This window comes from Simochromis diagramma, unplaced genomic scaffold (assembly GCF_900408965.1).
Source record: "Simochromis diagramma unplaced genomic scaffold, fSimDia1.1 OVJJ01000510.1, whole genome shotgun sequence".
Lineage (NCBI taxonomy): Eukaryota > Metazoa > Chordata > Actinopteri > Cichliformes > Cichlidae > Simochromis > Simochromis diagramma.
Window position 1 is genome coordinate 1,393,053 of NW_024387326.1, and position 24,510 is coordinate 1,417,562.

Genomic DNA, 24,510 nt, shown 5'->3' on the forward strand with positions numbered 1-24,510 from the left:
GAGAGAGATTCGGTTTCCTTCTCCCTGTACAACTATTAATGTCATACTCAGGTGAGACTGCTGCCACACCTGCTCCTGCAGCAGTTTTAAGCCTCTGTCTATTAATTTCACTGAACAGACCGGTTACTGGGCTTGTCAAAATTACAGATTAGTATTAATACAAACGAGCCAACCTGTGCAATAAATAAGTGAGTATATATCATTCCCTTATTCGTTGTTTTAGACAGATAAGTCAAATGTATTCTTAAAATGTTGATTTTAACTATACATTTGCCATTTATATAAAAAGATTATGAGCTGCAAGAGATATTTTTCTGTTTCAGCAATACATTTCAGTCTTTTTTCTGAGTCTAGTGATATTACATCTACATTATAATCTGCAGATCACAGTGGATCTATAAAGGCACAAAACCTTCATATATTGAGTTTCTGATAGAAAACAACAGTGATTTATGTTTGCATGATGTATTTATCCATAGAAATAATGGTGTCACATCACAACAGCAAGAATTGCTTTTAATGGGAAAAAAAATTAACAGTATACTTAAAACATGATGTCAAACTGTCTCTGCAAACTATACCAACAGGATGATGTGTCAACCTTTGCATATATGCTTTGACTGTTTGTGGCTTTACTCACAGACTTGCATTCATTATGGCTTTACAGTAACTACAGCCGTACACTGTCAATGGCTAGAGCTTTACAGCTAAAACATTGTTTGCTTCGCTAAGCCTTTAGAAAAGAGTCATGACAAATGCATATATCTGTAAATTAAACTTTAGATAAATGTACATTAAATCTTCAAAAGGTTTTGAGGGATTTCAAAAATAATGCTGTGCAAATTTCATGTAGTGTGAGGTAGGAAGTATATCCACAGTTTGCTGTGGAAACACCAGGTGCCATTCTTTAAATAATCGTAACCAATTTAAAAAAAGAAAAAGAAAAAATGAAAGCAAAATCAGTGGCATATTTTGCTCTTGTCAGAAACATATGGAAGGACAATTTGACAAACAGACAAAAAACAAACTAAAAACCAGCAAAAAACAACTTAAAAATAAAAAACACAAAGAAAGAACAATACGGTATCCTCAACAGCACCAAAGAATAAAACAGTCAAATGTGGGTTATTTAACATTAGGTCTCTCTCTTCCAAGTCTCTGTTAGTATATGACTTAATAATTGATCAACAAATCGATTGATTCTGCCTTACAGAAACATGGTTGCAGCAGGATGATCGTGTTAGTTTAAATGAATCAACACCCCCGAGTCATTCTGACTACCAGCTTTGGTTGTGGTTGGAGTAGCTGTTGTCGTTGTTGGAGCAGCAGTTGTCGTTGTTGGTGCCACCGTTGTTGTGGTTGGAGCAGCTGTTGTTGTGGTTGGAGCAGCAGTTGTGGTTGTTGTTGCCACCGTTGTTGTGGTTGGAGCAGCTGTGGTTGTGGTTGGAGCAGCTGTTGTTGTGGTTGGAGCAGCAGTTGTGGTTGTTGGTGCCACCGTTGTTGTGGTTTGAGCAGTTGTTGTTGTGGTTGGTGCTGCAGTGGTTGTGGTTGGAGCAGCTGTTGTTGTGGTTGGAGCAGCAGTTGTTGTTGTTGGTGCCACCGTTGTTGTGGTTGGAGCAGCTGTGGTTGTGGTTGGAGCAGCTGTTGTCGTTGTTGGAGCAGCAGTTGTGGTTGTTGGTGCCACCATTGTTGTGGTTGGTGCTGCAGTGGTTTTGGTTGGAACAGCGGTGGTTGTGGTTGGAGCAGCTGTTGTTGTTGTTGGTGCAGCTGTTGTCGTTGTTGGAGCAGCAGACGTTGTTGTTGGAGCAGCTGTGGTGGTGGTTGGTGCCACAGTGGTTGTAGTTGGAGCGGCTGTTGTTGTTGTTGGAGCAGCTGTGGTTGTGGTTGGTGCTTCAGTTGTTGTGGGTAAAGTACAGGTTGGTCCACTTTTTATGGTACCAACACTCTGCATGAAAGGTAGAGAACCCAGGCTTGAAGCAGCTGCACACAGGTTGCTGGATGCACAGCCGTAAGCTGGAAAATCTTTGGTACCATCGTTCACTGTAGATGAAAAATCCCAGTTTCAACAATTTCACATATTTTTAGACATACATGACTGTGTAGTCGCCTTTGAAAATCAAGACATACTTCTATAAAAATATAATATTAATGGGAATAAGTTCGAAAAGTTTTCGAGGCATCATTTCAGTAAACTATTTCCATTTAGCAAACATAAATATCTTGTACATAAAAAGTAATCTAACATCTTTTTAAATCTGTTCTGTTTGCTGACAATGCTGAAACTTGAAATCTTACTGTAGTGACTTTTGGGTGTACTCTAAGACCTGAGTTGTGTGTTCAACATTTCTAATGTATAATACCATACCCACCAGTAAACAATTTTTAATTAGACACACGAACAGAGCCTGATTTTCAGTCAGTTGTTTCGTGACTTTCACATTGAAGTTATTGAAAACATGTACTCACAATGTCAGAACCCAAAGTGATTTCCTTTTAATGAACAGTGTTCCTACACTCGGTGTTCTATTATCACATATGTTTTTTTTTTCCATTTAAAGCAGGTAACTGATTTTTCCATCATCAAGAAATCAAAGTGCTCCTCTTGATGTTTTCATGTGTATTTTCTTTACTTTGCCCTTTTTGTGATGGACATTTATCTCTTTGTTTTCAGCTCTTGTTTTATACAAATGATTAGTCATGACAATAACTGACAGATTAATCACTACCTCCATGCTACAAATATTGATTTTTTTTTTAAAGTTTTGGGAATACTTCTTAACTAATATATTTATGTGTTGTGGACAAATATGTATCATTTCCTACACTGATTATCAAATCTTCATCTTTAACGATTTAAAGTACAAAATCACATTCATTACAAATATGGATAAAATGCTTGGTAATGGTTTTCCTGACTGATTGAAAAAAAAGAATGTTTGTTGAATTTATTTTATGCAAAAACAAAATTTAAAGATGCTTTTTGTTGAAGTATGCATGAAGAAGACTCACTCATTGATTGAAAGCATTGGTCCTCCACTCCCTGACATTGCAATGGTGTGTTGCACTGAGAGGTGGAACAAGAGTTACATTGTAGGCCGTTACTTGACTGAGGAGTAGGGGCTGAAACAGAAAAGAACATAATTTCACTTTAGAACAGAATATTTTGGCAGATATCAGAATATTGTTTCTTATCCCTTTCTTTCATGTCTGTTCGGTTATGTGTCTTTAACTTAACTGATTTCTACTTACCAGCCAGAGTTGCTGAGTTGCAGTTATTCGTTTTGCAGCACGTGGCAGTTGCAAGAGCACTTTGAACACCCAGGTCAACTGAAAATGTCTGAGAGCAGGTAGTTGGACACAGGGAGGAAGATGCACATGCCTTGTAGATTTGTGTTGCCGTAGTTCCAGATGAGGTAGCTGCAAAGTAATTTTAATATTTTTAATGATAAATTTTATTAATGTTGATGGAAAGCACACATAGCTTCACAGGTATTTGAAATTTACTGAACTGTATGAAATAATATGAAGAAAAGATTACCTAAAATAGTAGCTGTAACACACATGGTCTCTGAAGAACATGTTTTTGCTACTGTGGTTGAACACGTCTGATCTGTGCAGGTTTGACACTGAAGGGCTCCAGCTGCAATCAGGAGAGAAACAATGAAAGGACTGAAGTTAAAATGAAAGATTACAGGTTTTTAAATAACCCACTATACTAGTATTATTAAAGAGTCTTTATCTCTTCTATTTTTTAAGCTGTTGCACAGATTGATGAAATGCTGTTAATCCCTTTAACATCTGTATAAATATATTTTTTAATAAAGTGACATGAAACACTACATTAGTGTTTATTTAAGGTTAATGAAATAAGGATCATTTAAATCACGGAGGCCTGCTCCAACAACTGTCAACCATTTAACAGTTTCTGAGTCTATATTTAAAATATTATAATTTTTATGGCATTGTTAGCACCAACTAGTGCAGTCCTTCTTAAAGTGTGGGGCCCGCCCCCTGGGGGGCGCAGAGCCATTGCAGGGGAGCGGAATGAAAAGGGGGGGGAACAAAACGCTTGGACGCTGCTAACACGGGGCGCCTACAGAAACGCAAAGCAGGGGATGCAGCGTCGCTGAATATGTTTCCAAACCAACTTCATTCTAAGCCAAAGACTAGAAAATATGGTGAAGCATATCTTCCCTTTGGCTTCACCTGCACAAGTGCCAAGGTAGGTCTCCCCTGCAGAATTGATTTTCCCTTCGTAGGGAGCAGGGCTGGGCTGTTTAAATCACGGACAAACAGGATCCCACAGTTGTTTATGTTTTTAAACCCATTTTGCACAGTGAGGCATTTTTTGAAAAATGTATTGATAGGAATGTTGAATATTATTACACATGAAAAAAAAACAACTACACATAAAATAATCACACTGTGACGCCTCTGCCTTTCTAAATGCAGGGACAGTAACTGCGTGTGTATATGTAAGCGGCACATACCTTTGATGTTGAGTGACTAACTCTGTATTCCTCGTCCACACGTAAACGCAAAAAAGGGTTTAAAACATCTCCGTTTTCGGTGATTTGAAACGCAGTTTATGTGTGGACGAAACAGCTGCGTTTTCAAAAATACCCGTGTAGGTGTGGACATAGCCTAAAAGAGTTAGTAGTTTATTTTATTACTACCTGTAATTTATTGCAGATTACTTGTATTTGTTTTAACTGTTTACTAAATGTTTGAGGTGTGAAATAAACCGCAATGGAGCAAAATATGAGTGTGTGTGGTTGGAGGATGTGTTAGTGCGCGTGCGTGCGCGCGTACACGCGCGAGAAGGGGGCGGGGGGCGCGAACATTTTTCTTGTAAAACAAAGGGGGGCCTAGCAAAAAACGTTTGGGAACCACTGAACTAGTGTAAGAAAAGAATGTTGATTACAGTTCAGCATTTAACTCAATAGTGCCCAGCAGATGGTTCACAAAGCTGAGGGATGTAGGACTCAACAGCCGTCTGTGTGCATGGGTGCTGGACTTCCTCACTTGCAGAACTCACGTGGTGAGGGTGGATAGATGCGTCTGTAACAGCGTCACCATTAACAGGGGTGTTTCCTCTCGCCACTGCTCTACTCCCTCTATACTTCAGACTGTGTGGCCACCCATGGCTCCAACACCATTGTGATGTTTGCTGACGACACCGTGGTGTTGGGCGCCATCTCCAACAACGATGAGGAGGCCTACATTGACGAAGTGAAGAATCTGGCATCATGGTGCCAGGATAACCACCTCCAGCTGAATGTCAGCAAGACCAAGGAGCTAGTGGTGGACTTCAGAAGGAGTCAGCACAGAGACTAAAAGCCCATTATCATCAATGGACCTCCAGTGGAGAGGGTGCAGTCCTTCAAGTATCTCGGTATCCACATTTCATCAGACCTGACATGGTCTGCCCACATTCAGGTCTAGACCAAAAAGGCTAGGCAGCGCCTGTACCACCTCTGACAACTGAGAAAGTTCAGGGTCTCGCCAGTGATCCTCAGGACTTTCTATGCAGGCGCTGTGGAGAGCATCCTCACACAGAACATCACATCCTGGTTTGGGAACAGCTGTGTTAAGGACCAAAAAGCTCTTAAGAGAGTGATCCGTACAGCAGAATGCTGCTGCAGGATTGCCCCTCCCCCCTTAGGGGAGATGCTGGACTAGAGCAGGTCAGATACTGAAGGACCCATCCCATCCGGGCAACAAACTGTTCCAAGGTTCCATATCATCCGGGCAAGGACAGAGAGACTCAAGAGGAGCTTCTAGTCCCAAGCCATCCGGGCCCTAAACCTTAACAAACTGAACTAAGATTTTCAACAAAGTACTAATCCTAATATCCATCATTATGTCCTTCACGTATATTTGGTAATCACTTTTCCTTATTTCTAGTATGAAGTAGACCTAATCCACTCAGTAAAATAATTTGAACAAAATGAAATATTTCCACATCAGTTTGCCAAACAGATTCAGAAACAGATTTTATAAACTAAAAGTCTGGCATATCTTTCTTAAAGGCTCCTGTTTTTGTTTGTTTGTTTGTTTTATTTTAATTGGGTCTAACACATGCAATAATCTATATTCCCTACGGATATGCTGACAGATATTTGATTTCCTGTCAATACTTTGGAAAGAAACTTAGTTATGTTTGTGGTTCGATCCACCACAAACATAACTAAGTGATCCTCTTGTAAAGTGTTTGGATGTTTTTTGGAAAAGACATTTAATATATGTATAAAATAAATTTTAACAATTTTATTTTTTGTTTGTTTGTTTGTTGTTTGTTTTCTTTTACTGTTAAATTCGAAGTGTTTTAGTGTTAGATTTGAAATGCTTAAATCAAATCCTGAATGATAAGAAAAAGTGTAGTTACCTGTGCTGGATATTCCCAAGAGAAGGATCAGAGCAGTCACCTTCATAGTGATGAACAGGTCAGTTCTACAGATTAGTTTCCCTGGACTGATACTAAACCTCAGGAGCACTGCTACACTTTATATACTGAACAGGTGAATTCAGGATTGGGTGTGTTTAAATTTTTAAAGCATGAACATTTAGAAAAATCATTTGTCAAAGGGTGTGGTACACTATCACACCCTTTGTTCAATTGTACATTGATACAAAAAGGGTATGCAGCAGCGTCCTCATTTTCTCTTTTGCTATGTAACATTATTTTAGTTACATATTCATGCATGTCTTGCATTTCGTTACTTACTAAATTAATGTGACTCCATTAATACTGGTCAGAGTTGATAAAACCTGGTAGAGTATGGAATGAATAGCCATGGTGAGATAATTCCTACCTCATACTACATGAAGTATTGCAATGCATTAATGCATTGTTTTTTAAAATCCCTCAAAACCTTTTGAAGATTTAATGTACATTTACCTACAGTTTAATGTATATGTATTCCTCATTACTTTTTTCGAAAGGCTTAGCACAACAAACAATATTTCGGCTTTAATGGCACGAGCCATGGACATTGTCCGGCTGTAGTTACTGTAAAGTCATAATCAATATAAGTCTGTGACCTGAGCTAGAAACAGTCAAAGCACATATGCAAAGGTTGAAACACCATCCCATTTGTATAGTTTGACATCATGTTTTAAGTATACTGTTAAATTATCATGGTACATTTCCCCCCCCGATTAAATGTAATGTAATTCTTGCTGTTGTGATGTGACACCATTATTTCTATGGATAAATACATCATGCAAACATAAATCACTGTTGTTTTCTATCAGAAACTCAATATATGAAGGTGATTTGTGTCTTTATAGATCCACTGTGATCTGCATATTATAATGTAGATGTAACATCACTAGACTCATGAAAAGACTGAAATGTATTACTGAAACAGAAAAATATCTCTGCAGCTCATAATTTTTTTATATAAATGGCAAATTTATAGTTAAAATCAAGATTTTTAGAATACATTTGACTTTGTCAGGGAAATATCTGTCTAAAACAACGAATAAAGGGAATGATATATACTCACTTATTTATTGCACAGGTTGGCTCGTTTGTATTAATACTAATCTGTAATTTTGACAAGCCCAGTAACCGGTCTGTTCAGTGAAATTAATTAGACAGAGGCTTAAAACTGCTGCAGGAGCAGGTGTGGCAGCAGTCTCACCTTGAGTATGACATTAATATTTGTACAGGGAAGGAACCGTAATTTTACTCAGCTACTGTAGAGAAGTATATTTTAGCTCAAACCTTTCTGTTTTTTTCTTTCATAAATTGAAATGAATATTTTGCACTTTGTATATTTTGCTATTAATATTAATAATATTAATATCAATGCTTTGACAGTTTGCACACATCACCAAGAACAGAAGAAGCTACAACTTTAATAAAAGCTTAAAATACTTGAAATTATTTAGTGTGAGTAGTTATGCAGTGCTAACAAAGGACTGTTTTTCAATGACTTTTCTGCACCCTCTCTTGTTGAGGTATAATCTATTTATATCTTAACAATAGCAAGGATGAAACATAAGGTATTCTTTTTATCAGGTCTGCCACACACACCCCTTTCCTACACTCTAAGAAATAAAATGTTGCATTTACTCCACCCAGTTATGTCAACCGGTTCCACATAACTGGGTTAGTGAAATATAAAATGTATGATACACTTAATTTGAACAACAAATTTTAAGTACATCTGTCAAGCTTTGGCTAATTAAATGCAAATCACAAGAATGGTGTTATATTAACTAAATATCATAATGTTGATCTAACTAACATGTTGACTTAAATTGACAACACTAAATAAAATCTACTCAACCAAAACAAGCCCTACTTACTCTATAAAATAAGATGTTGCATTTACTCCACCCAGTTATGTCAACCGATTCCACACAACTGGGTTAGTGAAATCTAAAATGTATGACACATTTAATTTGAACAACAAATTTTAAGTACATCTGATAAATTGACTAACCCTAAACGAGCTCTACTGAAACTATAGGATTAAATTACTTACTCTATTTAAAGTAAATTGAATAAATCAAACAATTTTATTCAGTTAACCCAACTTTAATAACACTTTGTGTAAAATGTGCTGAAGCAAACTTTGAGCTGTTCAAAATTCTAGATCAATGCCTTTTTCCTAAACAAAAATATCTTCACATGTATGCAAGTGCATATTAAGTTCAGGAAGACATAATACAGAATGTTAAAATCAAGTTATTAAAACTGGAAAGTGTTGTGATTCCAACATTTTTAACATTAACATGACTTGATTTAAACTTGCTTCGGGTACAATGGAAAACTCACAATACAGACCTATAAACAACAAGTAGAAATGACTTTAGTGGCATTTTTGTCCATATTTAAAAAACCTTTTTTTTTTTTCAAAACTTAAAATGAAGTCCAAACTTAGGAGCAGTCTTGTTCAATGTAGCTGGATGGTGGTAAAAGTTCAACATGAACAAAAAGTATGAGGTCTTGCAGAAGTTCTTGCGGAATTCAAACCGAACAGTTTATAAAGTGCAAGGAGATGGGTTTGAGAATCTTGTAACCAGTTCAGTGTCCTCTATAGTTCAGTGCAGACTGTTTCACTCAAGCAGTTTGTTTTTCAGAACTTGCACCTTCATGGATAGGTTGTTCCCATCCAACTCCATCAGCACCTTCTGAAGAAATTCAAATATGTATTTCAGGTGCTTTGGGTACCTCAGATTTAGACTGTAGATTAGTCCAAGCAGGAGGGCACACCCCTTTGCCACATCACTAAGAGCTTTCAGCACAGTGTATCCTTCTATGATGACACCAATGTCCTCAGGTGTATCTGCAGAGTCTGCTCCTTCATGTCTGACAACACAGACTCCTAAAGTCAGCTGCTCCGTTTCTCTTCTTGCACTAAGATCCACATCCTTAAAATGAAAACAAGGGGGGGGGAAAGATAATTGCATATAGATACATATGAACAAATGAGCCCACCTTCAATTTACTATCCCAAATTTTAAAAAAAACAACAAACAAACTTTCCCCTTTTCTAACTTACCAAGAATTCCTTGAACAGGTCATCTGGCCTTTTTATTTAAGTAGACATAGATAGTTTTTAGGACGCATTCCCGTCGAACATCAATGCTGATATTCTGGTGGAGATAAGAACTCAATGTGAGACAAGATTTTGGTTCTTTTCCACCTCTTCCCAAACCAAAGTCAAAAATATTAACAGATGAGTGATTAGCGATGAGTAATTAAACAATGTTTGACAACTCACATTAGTGACATTCAGTGAGGTTAATGATTGGTTAGGCACTGACTCTTCTGAGTCAGATCAACAAATATGTGAACACAAAACTAGAAGCTTTTCAATTTTGACAATACATGAAAGCTTTCACTTTTGCTTTAATCAATTCTAGACTGTTCAACAATATAATTATTAATTGTACCCCTAAAAATGTTAAAATGAAATAGAAGATTAGAACTCGGCAATATGGATTCAAAATACTATCACAATATTTTCTGGTATTTATTACGATAACAAGAGTTACAATAAAAGATAACAGTAACCACAATCACATCTGAGCCACTTTTGTTGCATCTACTGACAGACAGAACTAGCTGACCAACATAAAATGAAGGGGGGAACACACAAATTGTCACTTTGATAATCAATGGAACTGATACAAGGAGTTAAATGCATTACATATAGCTGTATTACACATAATGCTGCATTTTAATGACACAAGATAAATGCATGTCTTACACTTTAATCACTGATATTAACACTAAACCAGATATCAACACGGGGTAGAATTCCTTCAAACAATGTAGCAACTTATTTGATGCATGTTTCTAAAATACACTATACATATATTTCATTCTTCAAACGGATCGGATCGCTGGCGCTCCTGGTGCTCATTACTGACACCAGGGAGCATGCGCGGTAGATGTTGGGAGTAATTTTAAAGCTGCAGTTCTTAGTAGGCAAGTTGCAGCTTAACATGAATCGTAAAACATTTTGGGAAATTACACCGAAGTGGGCCCAATAATATTTGTTAAATGCCTGACTACTAACACCTGTGAGAGGCATACAAGCTAGAATGCTAAAAAAAATTACCAGACATCATTTGTTTTAAAATAAAACATACAGAAGTACTCCCAAAAATGTCGGATGTTTATCATTTAGTACACATTAACCAAATTTGTCATCCTTAAATGGTTGTACTTACCAAATAATCCTCAAATGGCAATGGATTTTATCCAGGCTTCTGAGCATGATGCAAGTTTCGGTTGAAAATGGCAGTTGTTCAAACTTCCACACTGCACATGTGCAAACTGAGAAGTACTGAGAGCCTGTTAGGGCAATCCTCTTCAAATTAAAGTGCTGTTCATTTTAAATGAACTTTTTACGTTGGATTTAATGTACTGCATTTTGTTGTATTGAAATATTGTGTTATTAACTAAAATCAAAACAATATCCTTGTGTTTAGAGTTAAAAATCAATTGGTGACATTAATTTTAACATAAAACGTTTACATAATGCTAGCAACATCAATGTATCATTTCTTAGAGTGCACATCATGTTTTGTTTTTTAATTCTGGCTTCTCTTCTGTGTGTGTTTCGTGCATTGGTAAAAGGACAACAATGACGGTTGATTTTCATGCAGGATATTTTCACTTTATATTCTGGTTTATCTCGTTATTCAATAGCTAGTTTCATTAGACTCCATCTGCACTCTCTGAATTGAAGATACTTAACTCTTTGCTGAATCCAAGATGCAAATTTACTGATCTTGTATTGAACTTTGTGCCACTGTGGCGGGGGTCACACATTTACCTTACCTGAAAGAGGAGTGAAAGAAGACATTTATGTCCACTGTGAGCGACCATCTTTGAACAGAGGCGGTGGTTTACGACACCAACTGTCTACCATCTATAATTCAGTTTTGAGATGCCTTCCCAGAAGCCTTAACGCCCACTCACACCCTGGGCCATCTGACCTCAGGAAATCACATGATAGGGTGGGGATGGGTTTCACAATGAGCTCACCCGAAACCCTGGCTGATTGTGACCCACCCCCGTTTTCACATCTTGGCTCATGTGATTAGGTGATCATCAGGGGGTCCTTTCGTCCCTCTTTTGGGGGGAAACTCCCACTGGGACTCTCCACCATTTGACCCTAGAACTGAAGAAGCTTCTCGGATGAAAGGTGAAACGTCTTCAAGCAACTTGAAGAAGTCCAGACGCTTTTCTTTCCAAGCTCCTTAGACTACGATGACCTGGATGGCTGAGAACCTTCACAGACATTTACCTTAACCTTTTGCACATGACTGTGCAGCTTTAGCAATTTATAGCCAACAGCCTGTGTGGTTCATGTTCTTCCTTGAAAACAATTTTCAAGGAAATGTATCACTTTCTCTTGTATTTAATAATTGGATTTATATAGCGCTTTTCAAGGCATCCAAAGCGCTTTACAATACCACTATTCATTCACTCTCACATTCATACACTGGTGGAGGCAAGCTACAGTTGTAGCCACAGCTGCCCTGGGGCAGACTGACAGAAGCGAGGCTGCCATATCGCCCCATCGGCCCCTCTGGCCAACACCAGTAGGCAGTAGGGTAAAGTGTCTTGCCCAGGAACACAACGACCAGGACAGAGAGCCCAGGGATCGAACCGGCGACCTTCCGGTTACAGATGCAATTCCCAACCCCCTGAGCCACGGTCGCCCGATTTAGAGGAAAAAATTATTCGGATGTTATTTTCTGTTTTTTAAAGTGAGCCACAGCACTCTTGATTTTACGAATAGCTCCCCTACAGTAAGATGATTCAGTGGCTCCAACTTTTTCTGTGTCTCTGGTCTGTAGCCCCACTCTAAAAGCAATCTTGCATCTACATATATTTGATTATCAGGAAACAACTTTCCTCCCAGTTAAAGACACTCTGAAGAGGGTTTCACTTACCAGTATAACTTTATGCACACTTATGTTGCAATGTGCATAAAGAATGTAGTTACATAACATCTGTCATAATGTATGTACCAGGAACTAATAGTGCTCTTGTTTTCCAGTTAAAGTGAATTTGCTGTGAAGACCGGCAAGTGTTTTCCTTGAATGTTTTCCTTTTATGAATAATATTAATACACTGCAGAATGATGGACTTGAACTTGGCTAGAAATGTCCTTTTAACACTTGCCAGATTTATGAACAGAAACATGTATGTATGTGTTATTTATGTAACACATACATACATGTATGTGTTACATACATGTATGTATGTGTTACATACATGTATGTGTTATTTATGTAACACATACATGTATGTATGTATGTAATCACGGACATACCTAGGAGCCTAGGAGATCACAGACTTTGCTGATCTCCTAGGCTCCGTTCTTTTTAAGTATAGTTGTGTTCTCATTGTCGGTGATTTTAACATACACATTTGCTGTAAGGATGACCCATTTGCTAAAGACTTCCTTGCTTTAACGGACTCTTTTAACCTGGCTCAGTGGGTTAATGACCCAACGCATGTTAAAGGACATACTTTGGACTTGGTTTTCTCATATGGTCTGGACATTTGTATCAAGGATATAAGTGACGCTGGGATCTCGGATCATTTCCCAGTTATATTTGATACTGGCTTATGCACTAATGAACTACATCCTGCGGCTCCCCTTCGCCCGCTACGTGTAATTAATGCTGAAGCGATGTCAAACTTCTCTATGTCTTTCTTGGATTCTGCATCTGTCACTCTCGACTGTTGTTCTTTTCGCTCGGTTGATGACTGTGCTAATTCCTTGTTATCGCTATTTTTTTCAATCCTTGATACTGTTGCCCCCATTAAGATGAAGCGCCCTAGAACCTACTCTCAGTGTTGGCTTAATGACACTACGTCGCGCTGAGAGAAGGTGGAAAAAAGATAAACTTAGAGTTTCTCATGACATGCTACGGACTAGCCGCTTAAAATTCCAAAGTGCTGCTAAAACGGCCAAAGCGTCCTTCATATCCAAAATCATCCTGGCCAATGACCAAAACCCCCGTATCTTATTTAAAATTTTTAACTCTGTGGTTAACCCTTCCCTGGACATGCCTTTAATTTATTCTCAGGCTCTTTGTGAGCGATTTCAAATTCACTTTTTAGAGAAGGCCTCATCTCTTAAGTCCTTCCCCCTGTTTTATATCCTCTCCCCATTCCTGAGTGCATTTCAACTTTCCACCAGTTTGAGCCTGTGTCACTTTTGACTCTTAAGCGGCTAGTTGTTCAAATGAATAACACCAATACTGTGCTTGACATTCTTCCATCTCGTTTAGCTAAGGACTGTTTTGATGTAATTGGACCTAGTATTCTATTTCTTATGAACTTTTCCTTGCTCTCAGGCTGTGTTCCTTCGGCCTTTAAGCATGCTGTAGTCCACTCGATTCTTAAAAAAAGAAACTCTGACTGTTATGACCTTTCAAACTACAGACCAATCTCTAAGCTTTCGTTCTTGTCCAAGATCCTGGAGAAACTAGTTCTCTCCCAGCTCCAGGCTTACTTGGACACGAACAATATTGCTGAGAAATTTCAATCTGCCTTTAAGCCATTGCATAGCACTGAAACAGTGTTGGTTAGAGTTCTTAATGATACTCTTGTAATCACTGATACTGGACGCTCTATGGTCCTAGTTTTACTGGACCTCTCTTCGGCCTTTGATATGGTGGACCATGACATTTTATTACTAAGACTTGAGCACACTGTGGGTATTAGAGGCACTGCCCTCGACTGGTTTAAATCATATCTCGCTGATAGATCCTTATCAGTTAACTTAGGCACCTTCTCCTCTTCCTCCGCTCCAGTCTGTTGTGGTGTTCCTCAAGGATCAGTTTTAGGCCCTATTCTCTTCTCATTGTATTTGCTCCCTCTAGGCGCAATCTTTGAAAAATACAATATCGCCTTCCACTGTTATGCCGATGACATACAGATCTATTTTGAACTTACTGACGACCTTGCTGTGTCCCTGCACTACTTTTAAGAATGCATGCGGGAGGTCAAAGAATGGTTCCTGAGTAATTCTCTTGTTTTGAATGATAAGAAGACTGTGGTGTTCAACAGTAAAATCCCTCGTGCCCAACTCTGTGCTGCCCTGGGTTCCTTTGCTAGCTCTTCCTGTGACTATGTCAGCAACTTGGGTGTACAGCTGGATAGCTCGCTCAAACTCGATAAGCAAGTGTCTGCTGTAGTGAGATCTAGCTTCCACCAACTGCGCCTTATCTCTAAGGCTAGGCATTATGTTCCGCATGAGGACCTGGAGAAGCTTATTCACGCTTTTGTGACCTCCAGGTTGGATTATTGTAACTCTTTGTACTACGGTCTTCCCTCTTCTCTTCTTCTTAGACTGCAAACAGTCCAAAATGCAGCAGCCCACCTCTTGACTGGTACCAGGAAATTTTGCCATATTACTCCTGTTCTGGCTAGCTTGCATTGGCTGCCCATAAAGTACCGTATTCAATTTAAAATATTACTCCTTACATTCAAAACTATTAATAAATTAGCGCCAAGATATCTTAGTGAACTTCCCAAACCACATACTCCTGCTAGAACACTCAGATCTGCCACTCAACTACTTCTGACCCAACCCAGATCTCGGCTGAAGTCCCGGGGTGACCGTGCGTTTGCTCTGGCTGCCCCGGTACTGTGGAATACCTTTCCTCTCGACCTCCGCGCATCTGATTCCATTGCACTGTTCAAATCACGACTAAAAACCCACTTATTCAATCTTGCCTTTCCCTCTAGTTAATATTTCTTTTATGATTTTATATCATGCACTTTTATGCGCATTTAAATTCTTGTTTGCTCTGTACCTGTTGGTTTCCTATGTATCAGTGACAGCTGCTTGCATACTTAGTACTTGCTTTGGTCCTATTTCTATTATCCTCCTCCTATTCTCTATCTTACTTGTTAAGCACCTTGGCATACCCTTGGTTTTTAAGTGTGCTTTATAAATAAAGTTTATTATTATTATTATTCTTATTATTATTATTATTAAGTGTGCCTATGCCAAAAGGCACACTTATTACTATTTCTCGGATTTATTATTCTTATTCTTATTATTATTATTTTCCTTTTTCCGCCTGAAATTTTACAGCGTAACTCATCCCACAGTTTTGACACAAGCTTTATATATGTTGTATCATTTTGTGCGGCTGGATCAGGAATGGTGTGCTTTATTTTCCTTTTTCCGCCTGACATTTTACAGCGTAACTCATCCCACAGTTTTGACACAAGCTTTATATATGTTATATCATTTTGTGCGGCTGGATCAGGAATGGTGTGCTATGACTTTTGGTGTTTATTACTTCTATAGTTTTTTAAATATGAATATTTTAATGCAAGTTTTTGCCCATTGAAATGAATGGGAAGGAAAGTGAAACTTAACTTGAAACAAAAGTGAAACTTAATTTGTGGTGTGTTGGCTCACTCACTTAATTTGTGGTGTGTTGGCTCACTCTAGTGGTATGCCAGCAGTAGTACGGCCTGTCTACCCTTATTTGGATATTTTTTTTGTAGCCGTATGAGTGGCAAACTACACTCATTGGCAGCAGCATAGGCACACTTAAAATTTCTTCTGAAATTTTCGCTTTCTAGTTATTATTATTATTATTATTATTATTATGTATTTCCTCCTAGGCATTGTGTTAACACACATACCTGCAAACTGCCAAAACTTGTGCTTTTAGAGATTTGGTCACACTCGCGGATGATCAGTTCATTAAATACATCTGATTAGTAGCACTTGAATGTTACTTACCCTCTCAATTCCTATGGAAGCAGTAAGAGCATCATTTTTCAAGTCCTGCTTCCTCATTTTGGCTTAAAATTTCTTCAGTAAACACATAATGAATCATCTTTTGTTGTTCATCTCATGTTCTATTTATCTTATTTTAACACCTGCTGATTATGAGATTTTAACTTTTAATTTTTCCTAATATGTAAAATCTTGGACTTGAAAGAGGGCGTACTTTCTACATACTATTAATACATAATAGACTATTACGTTTCTTGTATTAATTCAATTTTATTTATACAGTGTCAAATCACAACAACAGTCGCTTTATATTGTAAGGTGAACCCTACAATAATACATACAGAGAAAAACCCAACAATCATATGACCCCTATGAGCAAGCACTTTGGATAGGGTGGAAAGGAAAAACTCCCTTTTAACAAGAAGAAATCTCTGGCAGAACCAGGCTCAGGGAGGGGCGGCCATCTGCCGCAACCGGTTGGGGAGATAGAAGGAAGACAGGATAGAAGACATGCTGTGGAAGAGAGCCGGAGATTAATAACAAGTAGGATTCAATGCAGAGAGGTCTATTAAAACATAGTGAATGAGAAAGGTGACTAAAGAAGAACAAGTAGGCCTGCAGCGCGAGAGCAAAGTGCTCTAATGGGGTGACATGGTACTACAAGGTCATTAAGATAAGGAGGAGGATTTTGAATTCAATTCTGAATTTAACAGGGAGCCAATGAAGGGAAGCCGATATAGGAGAAATATGCTCTCTCTTTCTAGTCCCTGTCAGTACTCTTGCTGCAGCATTTTGGATTAGCTGAAGGCTTTTCAGGAAGTTTTTAGGACATCCTGATAATAATGAATTACAGTAGTCCAGCCTAGAAGTAATAAATGCATGAATTAGTTTTTAATAGATGGATGGAAGAAAGCAGTCTTACATATTTGCTTAATATGTGTGTTGAAGGACATGTCCTGGTCAAAAATTACTCCAAGGTTCCAAGGTAATCCCATCCAGAGTAAGAATCTGGTTAGATACCATATTTCCCAGATTTTCAGGGCCGAGTACAATAACCTCAGTTTTATCTGAATTAAGAAGCAGAAAGTTAGCGTCCATCCAGGACTTTATGTCTTTAACACATTCCTGTAGTTTAACTAATTGGTGTGTGTTATCTAGCTTCAAGGATAGATAAAGTGTCATCTGCATAGCAGTGAAAATGTATGATATGCCTTCTTCTGATAAGGGAAGCATGTTTAAAGTAAACAATTGGTCCTAGCGCTGAACCCCGTGGAACTCCATAATTTACCTTAGTGTGTGAAGAGGACTCCCCATTTACATGAACAAATTGGAGTTTATAGATAGATATGACGCAAACCACTGCAGCACCTGCGGTCTAGCAGGACAAGCACAGAGATGAGTCCACTGTCAGAGGCCATAAGAAGATCATTTGTAACCTTCACTAAAGCAGTTTCTGTGCTGTGATGAGCTCTGAAACCTGACTGAAACGCCTCAAATAAGCCATTCCTCTGCAGATGATCTGTTAGCTGTTTGACAATTACTCTTTCAAAAATTTTTGATATGAAAGGAATGTTAGAGATTGGCCTATAATTAGTTAGGCCCACTGGGTCTAGAGATGGCTTTTTAAACACTTGTGGATACAGTAGCTGAGCAGAGATGCACCTCCTCTTTTCCTGCACCAGAGGGAGACAGAGGCTGTGTCTTAAATGACTCTTAATTTCCATCTTTGTACTACAGTGAGTTCTCTTTATGATAACATATTAAGTGCAGTTTTGCACTATAATGTTTATTTAAACACTCACATATTCTGCAGGTTGTAGATCTACAGTGCCTAGAAGGGCTCCTGAAGAGATGCAAAATGGTTGGTCAACAAGGTCATTAAACTTGAAAACCTGCAGATGGCAATGTAGTCTCATAGTTTTCCACGTGAGGCTGGAGAATGTAGACTTTTGGATCACCTGTGTGTGTGTGTGTGTGCATGTGTTCGATCTAGCCATCCTGAGCAGCTTTTAAAAAGAGTGCAGAGCAACATTGTTCCACAGGAAGCCACAGACGATTGCTGTGTGTCCTGTGTTTGCATCAGCTGTGTTGCTCAGTGCACGCTCTGACAGAAATCTGACAGCCACAAACACCCAAAACGAGTCTCAGTGAAGGTCACCTCTATGTGAAATATGTAAAAATATAAATGTGGTAGACTTTCAGCTATATACACTTTTAATGCAAAGACTTCACAATCACTGTAAGATAAATATAGCTTCATGATAATGATTTGTCTACCGTGACCTCCACACTTGAATGTCTTCAGATGTTCAACTGCACAGGGAGAAGATATAATGGAAAATGACTTTGAAAGGCAGAAAACTTGGACCCTGATGAGTTAATCAATGACCTTCTTGCCCACTGCAGATATAGTGTTACACTCATTTTGTGGTGTGAGGCAATAAAAAGAAAAAAACTCTTATTGCTCTTTAGTGCCTCTGAGAAAAAGTGCTCTCGTAAAATACTCTCATATAACCTCCATGAATTCCTCTTATGATGCATATATATTTGCAAGGAAACCTGTGCAGATATCTATCTATATTTCCTGATTCAGCCTATAACATAATCACATTTGTACATACAACACATTGCCTCCTGCGAACTATGGTAAAGGTTAAATTCTTTGCTCAGAGTTCATTTCACCCTGTGGACTCAAAACAGAGATCGAGGATTGGATGGGTGAACATCCTGCTAAAACACTGTGTAGATTTTCAGTGACACCTAGCTTATCTTGTGAGCTTAAAACCTTTATCCTTCATCCCTGGTATGCAAACACACTCTGGATTTAGTGAAGTAAAAGTTCGGCTACAACCAATTGTCTGCGGCGTGAAGCCGAGATAAATCGCTTTAGTGAAGTTAATTGTTTTTCAAGAGGCAAATGGAGCGCTTTACAAAATCTCTCCCCCTGCCTTTCTTCAATTTTGTTCTCTCCCTTGTCTCTTCTTTTTCTTAACCTTCTCTGACAAGATTAATTAAATGTCACTCTAACAACCAGCTGCATGCCATAGGAAGGAGTGGGCCACAGAATGGCATATGTGGGTGGGTCTGTGTGACCTCAAGCTTTTTATTATATATTTACTCCCCCTGCTACTCGGGCTCAACAGATCCAAAAATCAAAGGTTTGCTGTGAGGGACATTCAGTGTGAGACTGTGACTAAAGTTTGAACTTGCATATATGTCTTGTGGGACTTTTTTTTCTTCTTCTTCTACCTTTAGTGGTTGATTCAGCCCAGACCAAACTGAGAAAAATAACAGCTGTTAATAGCAAGACCTTCTACTGTATAAGTTAAATGCAGACAGCACTCACACACCTTAGAGGTTTTTGCAGTCATCCTCTGAAACCCAAAGACTGTTTTTCCCCATAGACCACAATAAAAGAAAGGTGTGTAAAGCTGTCTACATTTAGGAGAGAGGGTTATGATGTCATTAAAATGTAAAGAAAATCAATCAAGTGCACCATGGAAGACCTAATTTTGTCGCCATAGCTCCTTTGACAAAAACGTGAGTTGGAATTTTAATGGACTTCTCTATTATTGCAGAGAATAAGCATCAGATACAGAGAAGACACTCTTTACTGTCAAAACACTACAACTGCTAAGCTAACTGTCGTCATATTTAGCCCTCTTATAGGACACATAAAAAGCTTCAAAATATAAGATTATAATTTTCTAACTTAGATATTGCATGTTGTAGAGTGAAATGAGAACATATCTTTAGACTTAATTTTAGGCACAGTACCAAAAACCTGTTGTTATAAAATCGAGGTAACTCGAAGCTAGCAGCTACGAAGCTAACAGCTAGTGAATATCCTGGATATCCTTCCTTCTTGCGCTTAGAATAACCAACATTTACAAAGGGGAATTTATGTTTTATACAATGTTTAAAGACAATTTATGTTTTAAGACCATCTCAAAGTCCTTTCAGAATACAAAGATGGATGTAGTTTGTAGGTCTGAAGAGTGGAAGCGCTTAGTCAGTCGTTTTAACTGCCTACCCTCTTGAAAGCTTAGCAGTAACTCTTAAAGCTTTTTTCTAAACTGAGTGGTCATTTTGTAAAACAACATTTTGTGAAACAAATGGACTAGGTGTGCATCAAGTTAATGAGGGTAGCCTCTACCTATGCAGAGACCACCGTCATTAACTAGGTTGGTAGTTAGGCAGAAAACCCGGGAAACTATTCTGATGGTCCTCATGCTGATGTGTATATACTGATGTGTCAAAACGCGTCGTTAAGGGTACTTTGGAGAGTTTGCCAAAAATTGTCTTTATGAGGAAAAGACTTAAACCTAGATTCCCTTTAATGGCCAGCAGGGGGCAATACCTGTGGTTACAAAGAGACTTCTAGTTCTATAGAAGTCTATGGGAAATCAGCCCTCTGTCCAGACAGCTGTGACAACTCGTTTCTGATCATACAGACAAAATCAGTAAGTCCATTTAATACATTTTGGTCATTCTAAGAGTCAGAAAACAGGATTGTCAAGGGTTTGCTCAGGTATGTCATTGCCTAATGAGGTTGCTGTTTTACAGTCAGGTGGGAAAAAATAGTAAACTGACTGAAGGGCCTGATGACTAGCTTCCATCATCCTTTTGAAGGTGGATGTAGTTCAGCTGAATTATGTTGTAAATAAAGTAATTTTTAATTAAAAATTTATAGAGAGATATTTGTCAAGCATAAAGTATACTTTTCCAATAATAACATCTGTGGCATTGAATATGTTGCAAATGCTTTGCTGTGGTTTATGCTGTACATAATTACATAGAAGTATTCCATCAAACCAGTGTCCACAATGACACTGGTCCTTAGCTCCTGAGTTAGTTTAAAATGTGGCTAATACTGTGAGTGGATGAATGAGGGAACTGGTGGACAATTGGAACTCAGCCCATGATTTCACAAAGGAAAGTTACAGTTAATGTTTACATGCAGTGGGTCTTGTGAATGTACAGTGATGTGAAAAAGACTCTCTGCAAACCTGTGAAAAGTAAGTACAGCGCCATGATTCAAAAGCTTGAACCAACTTAAGCAATTACTGTGTGATTTTATCAGTCTCTTACATTACTGTGGAGGGATTTTGGCCCGGTCTTCTTTACAGCATTGCTCCTGTTCATCGTTTGCAGCTTTTATTTATCAGAGCTCTCTTGAGGTCCCATCACAGCATTTCAATCAGGTTGAGGTCAGGACTTTGACTGGGTCATTGCAACAGTTCCACCCATTCTGTTGTAGATTTGCTGCTGTGCCTGGGATCAATGTCCTCTTACATGACCCAGTTTCAGTCAAGCTTTTGTAGAGGTGCTCACACTTTCTGATTGTCAGTTATTCAAGTGCCTATGATTAGCTGCACCAAGCTATTGCTTACCCTCTCAATTCCAGGAAGCACTTGGACTTAGTTTCCAACAGGAGTGCATAGTTGCATGACTGTGAATGCCTCTTTTGGTCTTAGACAGAATCAACAGTTTAATGGTATTTCCCCTTCTGCATATAATAGAAAGCAGGTTAGCTGATTAACTATGATACATTAAACCAACAATGAAAACGAACTGTAACAAGGTTGTGATCTTAAAAAACTTCGCAAACAAGCCCATGCACCTGATTGCCCTGTGAAGTATGTAACACACCCTTCCTCCCGGAGGATCCAGACACATAATTCATCTGGGTGAGGTGCATCTTATTTTGTAAAGGACTGACTCTGTCTTTGTTAGCAGGGATTGTCTTTTTTCTTTTCTACCCAAATAGGTAGTCTGATCCTGTGCCAGATACTTTCTGCAGCACAGTGTCAGCTGATACTATAAACTGTAGGGTCCCCAGAGTACAAGAGAACATGAATCAGAATCAGAATCAGAATCAGAAAGGGGTTTATTGCCAAATGTTGAGCAGGTTTACAACATTAGGAAATTGCTGCGGTGCTTCAGTGCAAACATAGTGTCATAAATAGCACTTAAATAGACATGAAAAAATAAAAGTAGGAATAAGAATTAAAAGTGCTACGTAGAAAGATATGTGCATGAGATATACATGAGATATATACATGAGAATAAGAATTAAGAGTGCTACGTAGAGTGCAGGTGGTGATCAGTGCCAAACATGGAATGATGCAGTGACACAGCGTAGGGTCATGTGATAGTGGCGGGGACAGTCATATGGTTATTGTTCATGTGTCCAACAGCAGAGGGGAAGAAACTGTTCTTATGGCGAGAGGTTCTGGTGCGAATGGACCGGAGCCTCCTGCCTGAGGGGAGCAGGTCAAACAGACTGTGTCCAGGGTGAGAAGGGTCAGCTGAGATCCGAGCTGCACGCCGCAATGTCCTGGAGGTGTACAGGTCCTGCAGAGATGGGAGTCTGCAGCCAATCACCTTCTCAGCAGAGCGCACAACACGCTGCAGTCTCTGTTTGTCCCTGATAGTGGCTCCAGCGTACCACACGGTGATGGAGGAGGTGAGGATGGACTCGATGATTGCAGTGTAGAACTGCATCATCGTCCGTGTTGGCAGGTTGAATTTCTTCAGCTGCCTCAGGAAGTACATCCTCTGCTGGGCTTTCTTGATGACGGAGGTGATGGTGGGCTCCCACTTCAGGTCCTGGGTGATGGTGGTACCCAGGAAGCGGAATGAGTCCACAGAGGTGATGGGGCGTCAGTCAGGATGATGGGGGGGAGTGGGGCTGTGTGCTTCCTGAAGTCCACAATAATCTCCACTGTCTTCTGGGCATTCAGCACCAGGTTGTTGTGGCTGCACCAGGACACCAGACGTTCAACCTCCCTCCTGTAGGCAGACTCATCCCCGTCCGAGATGAGCCCAATAACGGTGGTGTCATCTGCAAACTTGATTAGCTTGACAGACTGGTGGGTGGAGGTGCAGCAGTTGGTGTACAGGGAGAAGAGCAGAGGAGAAAGAACACAGCCCTGAGGGGAGCCGGTGCTGATGGTCCGGGAGTCCGAGACATTCTTTCCCAGCCTCACATGCTGCTTCCTGTCCGTCAGGAGCTGCTTCCTGTCCGTCATGAGAGAGTTGCGTTTAATGAAGTCTGTGCGTTCAGCATCTGAGTCCGTGGTGTTTTATACCTGCTGTTCCCTCCCTAAGGAAAGTAGTCAAACTGAAGTCAGGTGATAAAACTACTGGGCAGCTAAACAATTGTGTGATGGGATGAGCCCTGCAGCTTCTGCAAGCTGCTACCGCTATTTTTAATGCTGCTTCAAAGAACTGAGCACAATCACACCTATATTCTCACTAAATCTACAAATGTTCAATATCTGTGACTGCAGAGACACTTTAAAATTAGACATTTTTATTAGAATTTGCTGCTTAAAGAGAATATTAATCCACTGCAGGTTGTCTCTCTAGGGGTACATTTAAATCTTTATAATTTAGTTGGCTTAGGCTATGATTTAGCTGGTGAATGCAGAAAACAAATAAGTCATATAGTTTGCAGTCAGTCGTCATTGGCATGATGGTCATTGTAATTGTGGGCCTTTAATTATTTCTTTTACTTGCTCTTTTTCCAGGATGGAATGACTGTACAGCACACATCTTTAATGACTTCAAAAACAAGAACTGGGTGTACAATTGGAATTTATTTAGGATTTTCTCTCATCCACCCATGGTCAAAAGTGTACATATAGACTCAAATTAGTGAAAGGTGGATTTGTTTGACAGCACTCATCAATTTGACCAACACTCAGAACAATGGGAAACTAAAGAACTAAGTTAAGATGTAAGAGGGAAAATTTTAACTCTACACATGTTGGGAAAGTCTCTTGGAGCCATTTTTAACCAACTGCAGACTCTGAGATCATCACTTCAAACAACTGCACACAAGTAAAAGTTATTCAGATGTGTCATCACTTGTTGTGGATATTCAGGAATAACCCAGGTGGTAGCATCATAATGGTGGTAGCATCATGCTTGTGGCTGTTTTGCTGCCAGTGCTACTGGTACATTGCATAAAGTGGCTAGAATAAAGAGAAAAGAAGACTACAGCCAAAAAAACTTCACCTTAAATCAACAGCTAGACGGGTGAAACTGGACACAGTTGGGTGCTCCAGTAAGACAATGATCCTAAACACATAAACTGTTTTTTGAATGGATAAAGCAGGCAAACATTAAGCTTCTGGAATAGTCTTCACAAAGCCCTGACCTCGAGGACTATGCTTGAAAGCCAGATTCATGCCAGGAAACAACCGATTCAAATTAACTCTACCAATTGTACCAAGAAGAGTGGTTAAAT

At 39.1% G+C, this 24,510-nt stretch overlaps 1 protein-coding gene across 1 annotated transcript; it reads right to left on the bottom strand.

The window, feature by feature from the left end:
- Nucleotides 1-727: 727 nt before the first annotated feature.
- On the bottom strand, nucleotides 728-6,509 carry LOC120717749 (integumentary mucin C.1-like). Its single transcript, XM_040005969.1, has 6 exons — nucleotides 6,389-6,509; nucleotides 3,539-3,640; nucleotides 3,250-3,417; nucleotides 3,010-3,120; nucleotides 1,724-2,040; nucleotides 728-733 (listed from the first exon to the last, which is right to left on the bottom strand). Exons 1-6 carry the CDS (start codon nucleotides 6,432-6,434, stop codon nucleotides 728-730), a joined length of 750 nt encoding a protein of 249 aa, XP_039861903.1. The 5' UTR covers nucleotides 6,435-6,509.
- Nucleotides 6,510-24,510: the final 18,001 nt, after the last annotated feature.

Bases quoted from the DNA above. Each gene is read 5' to 3' on its own strand.
- LOC120717749 (XM_040005969.1), bottom strand. From the start codon at position 6,434: ATGAAGGTGACTGCTCTGATCCTTCTCTTGGGAATATCCAGCACAG. The intron at 3,121-3,249 runs GTAAGTAGAAAT...TTTCTGTTTCAG, and splicing joins CAACTCAGCAACTCTGGCTG to CCCCTACTCCTCAGTCAAGT. The intron at 2,041-3,009 runs GTGAGTCTTCTT...TTTCATCTACAG, and splicing joins CCAATGCTTTCAATCAATGA to TGAACGATGGTACCAAAGAT.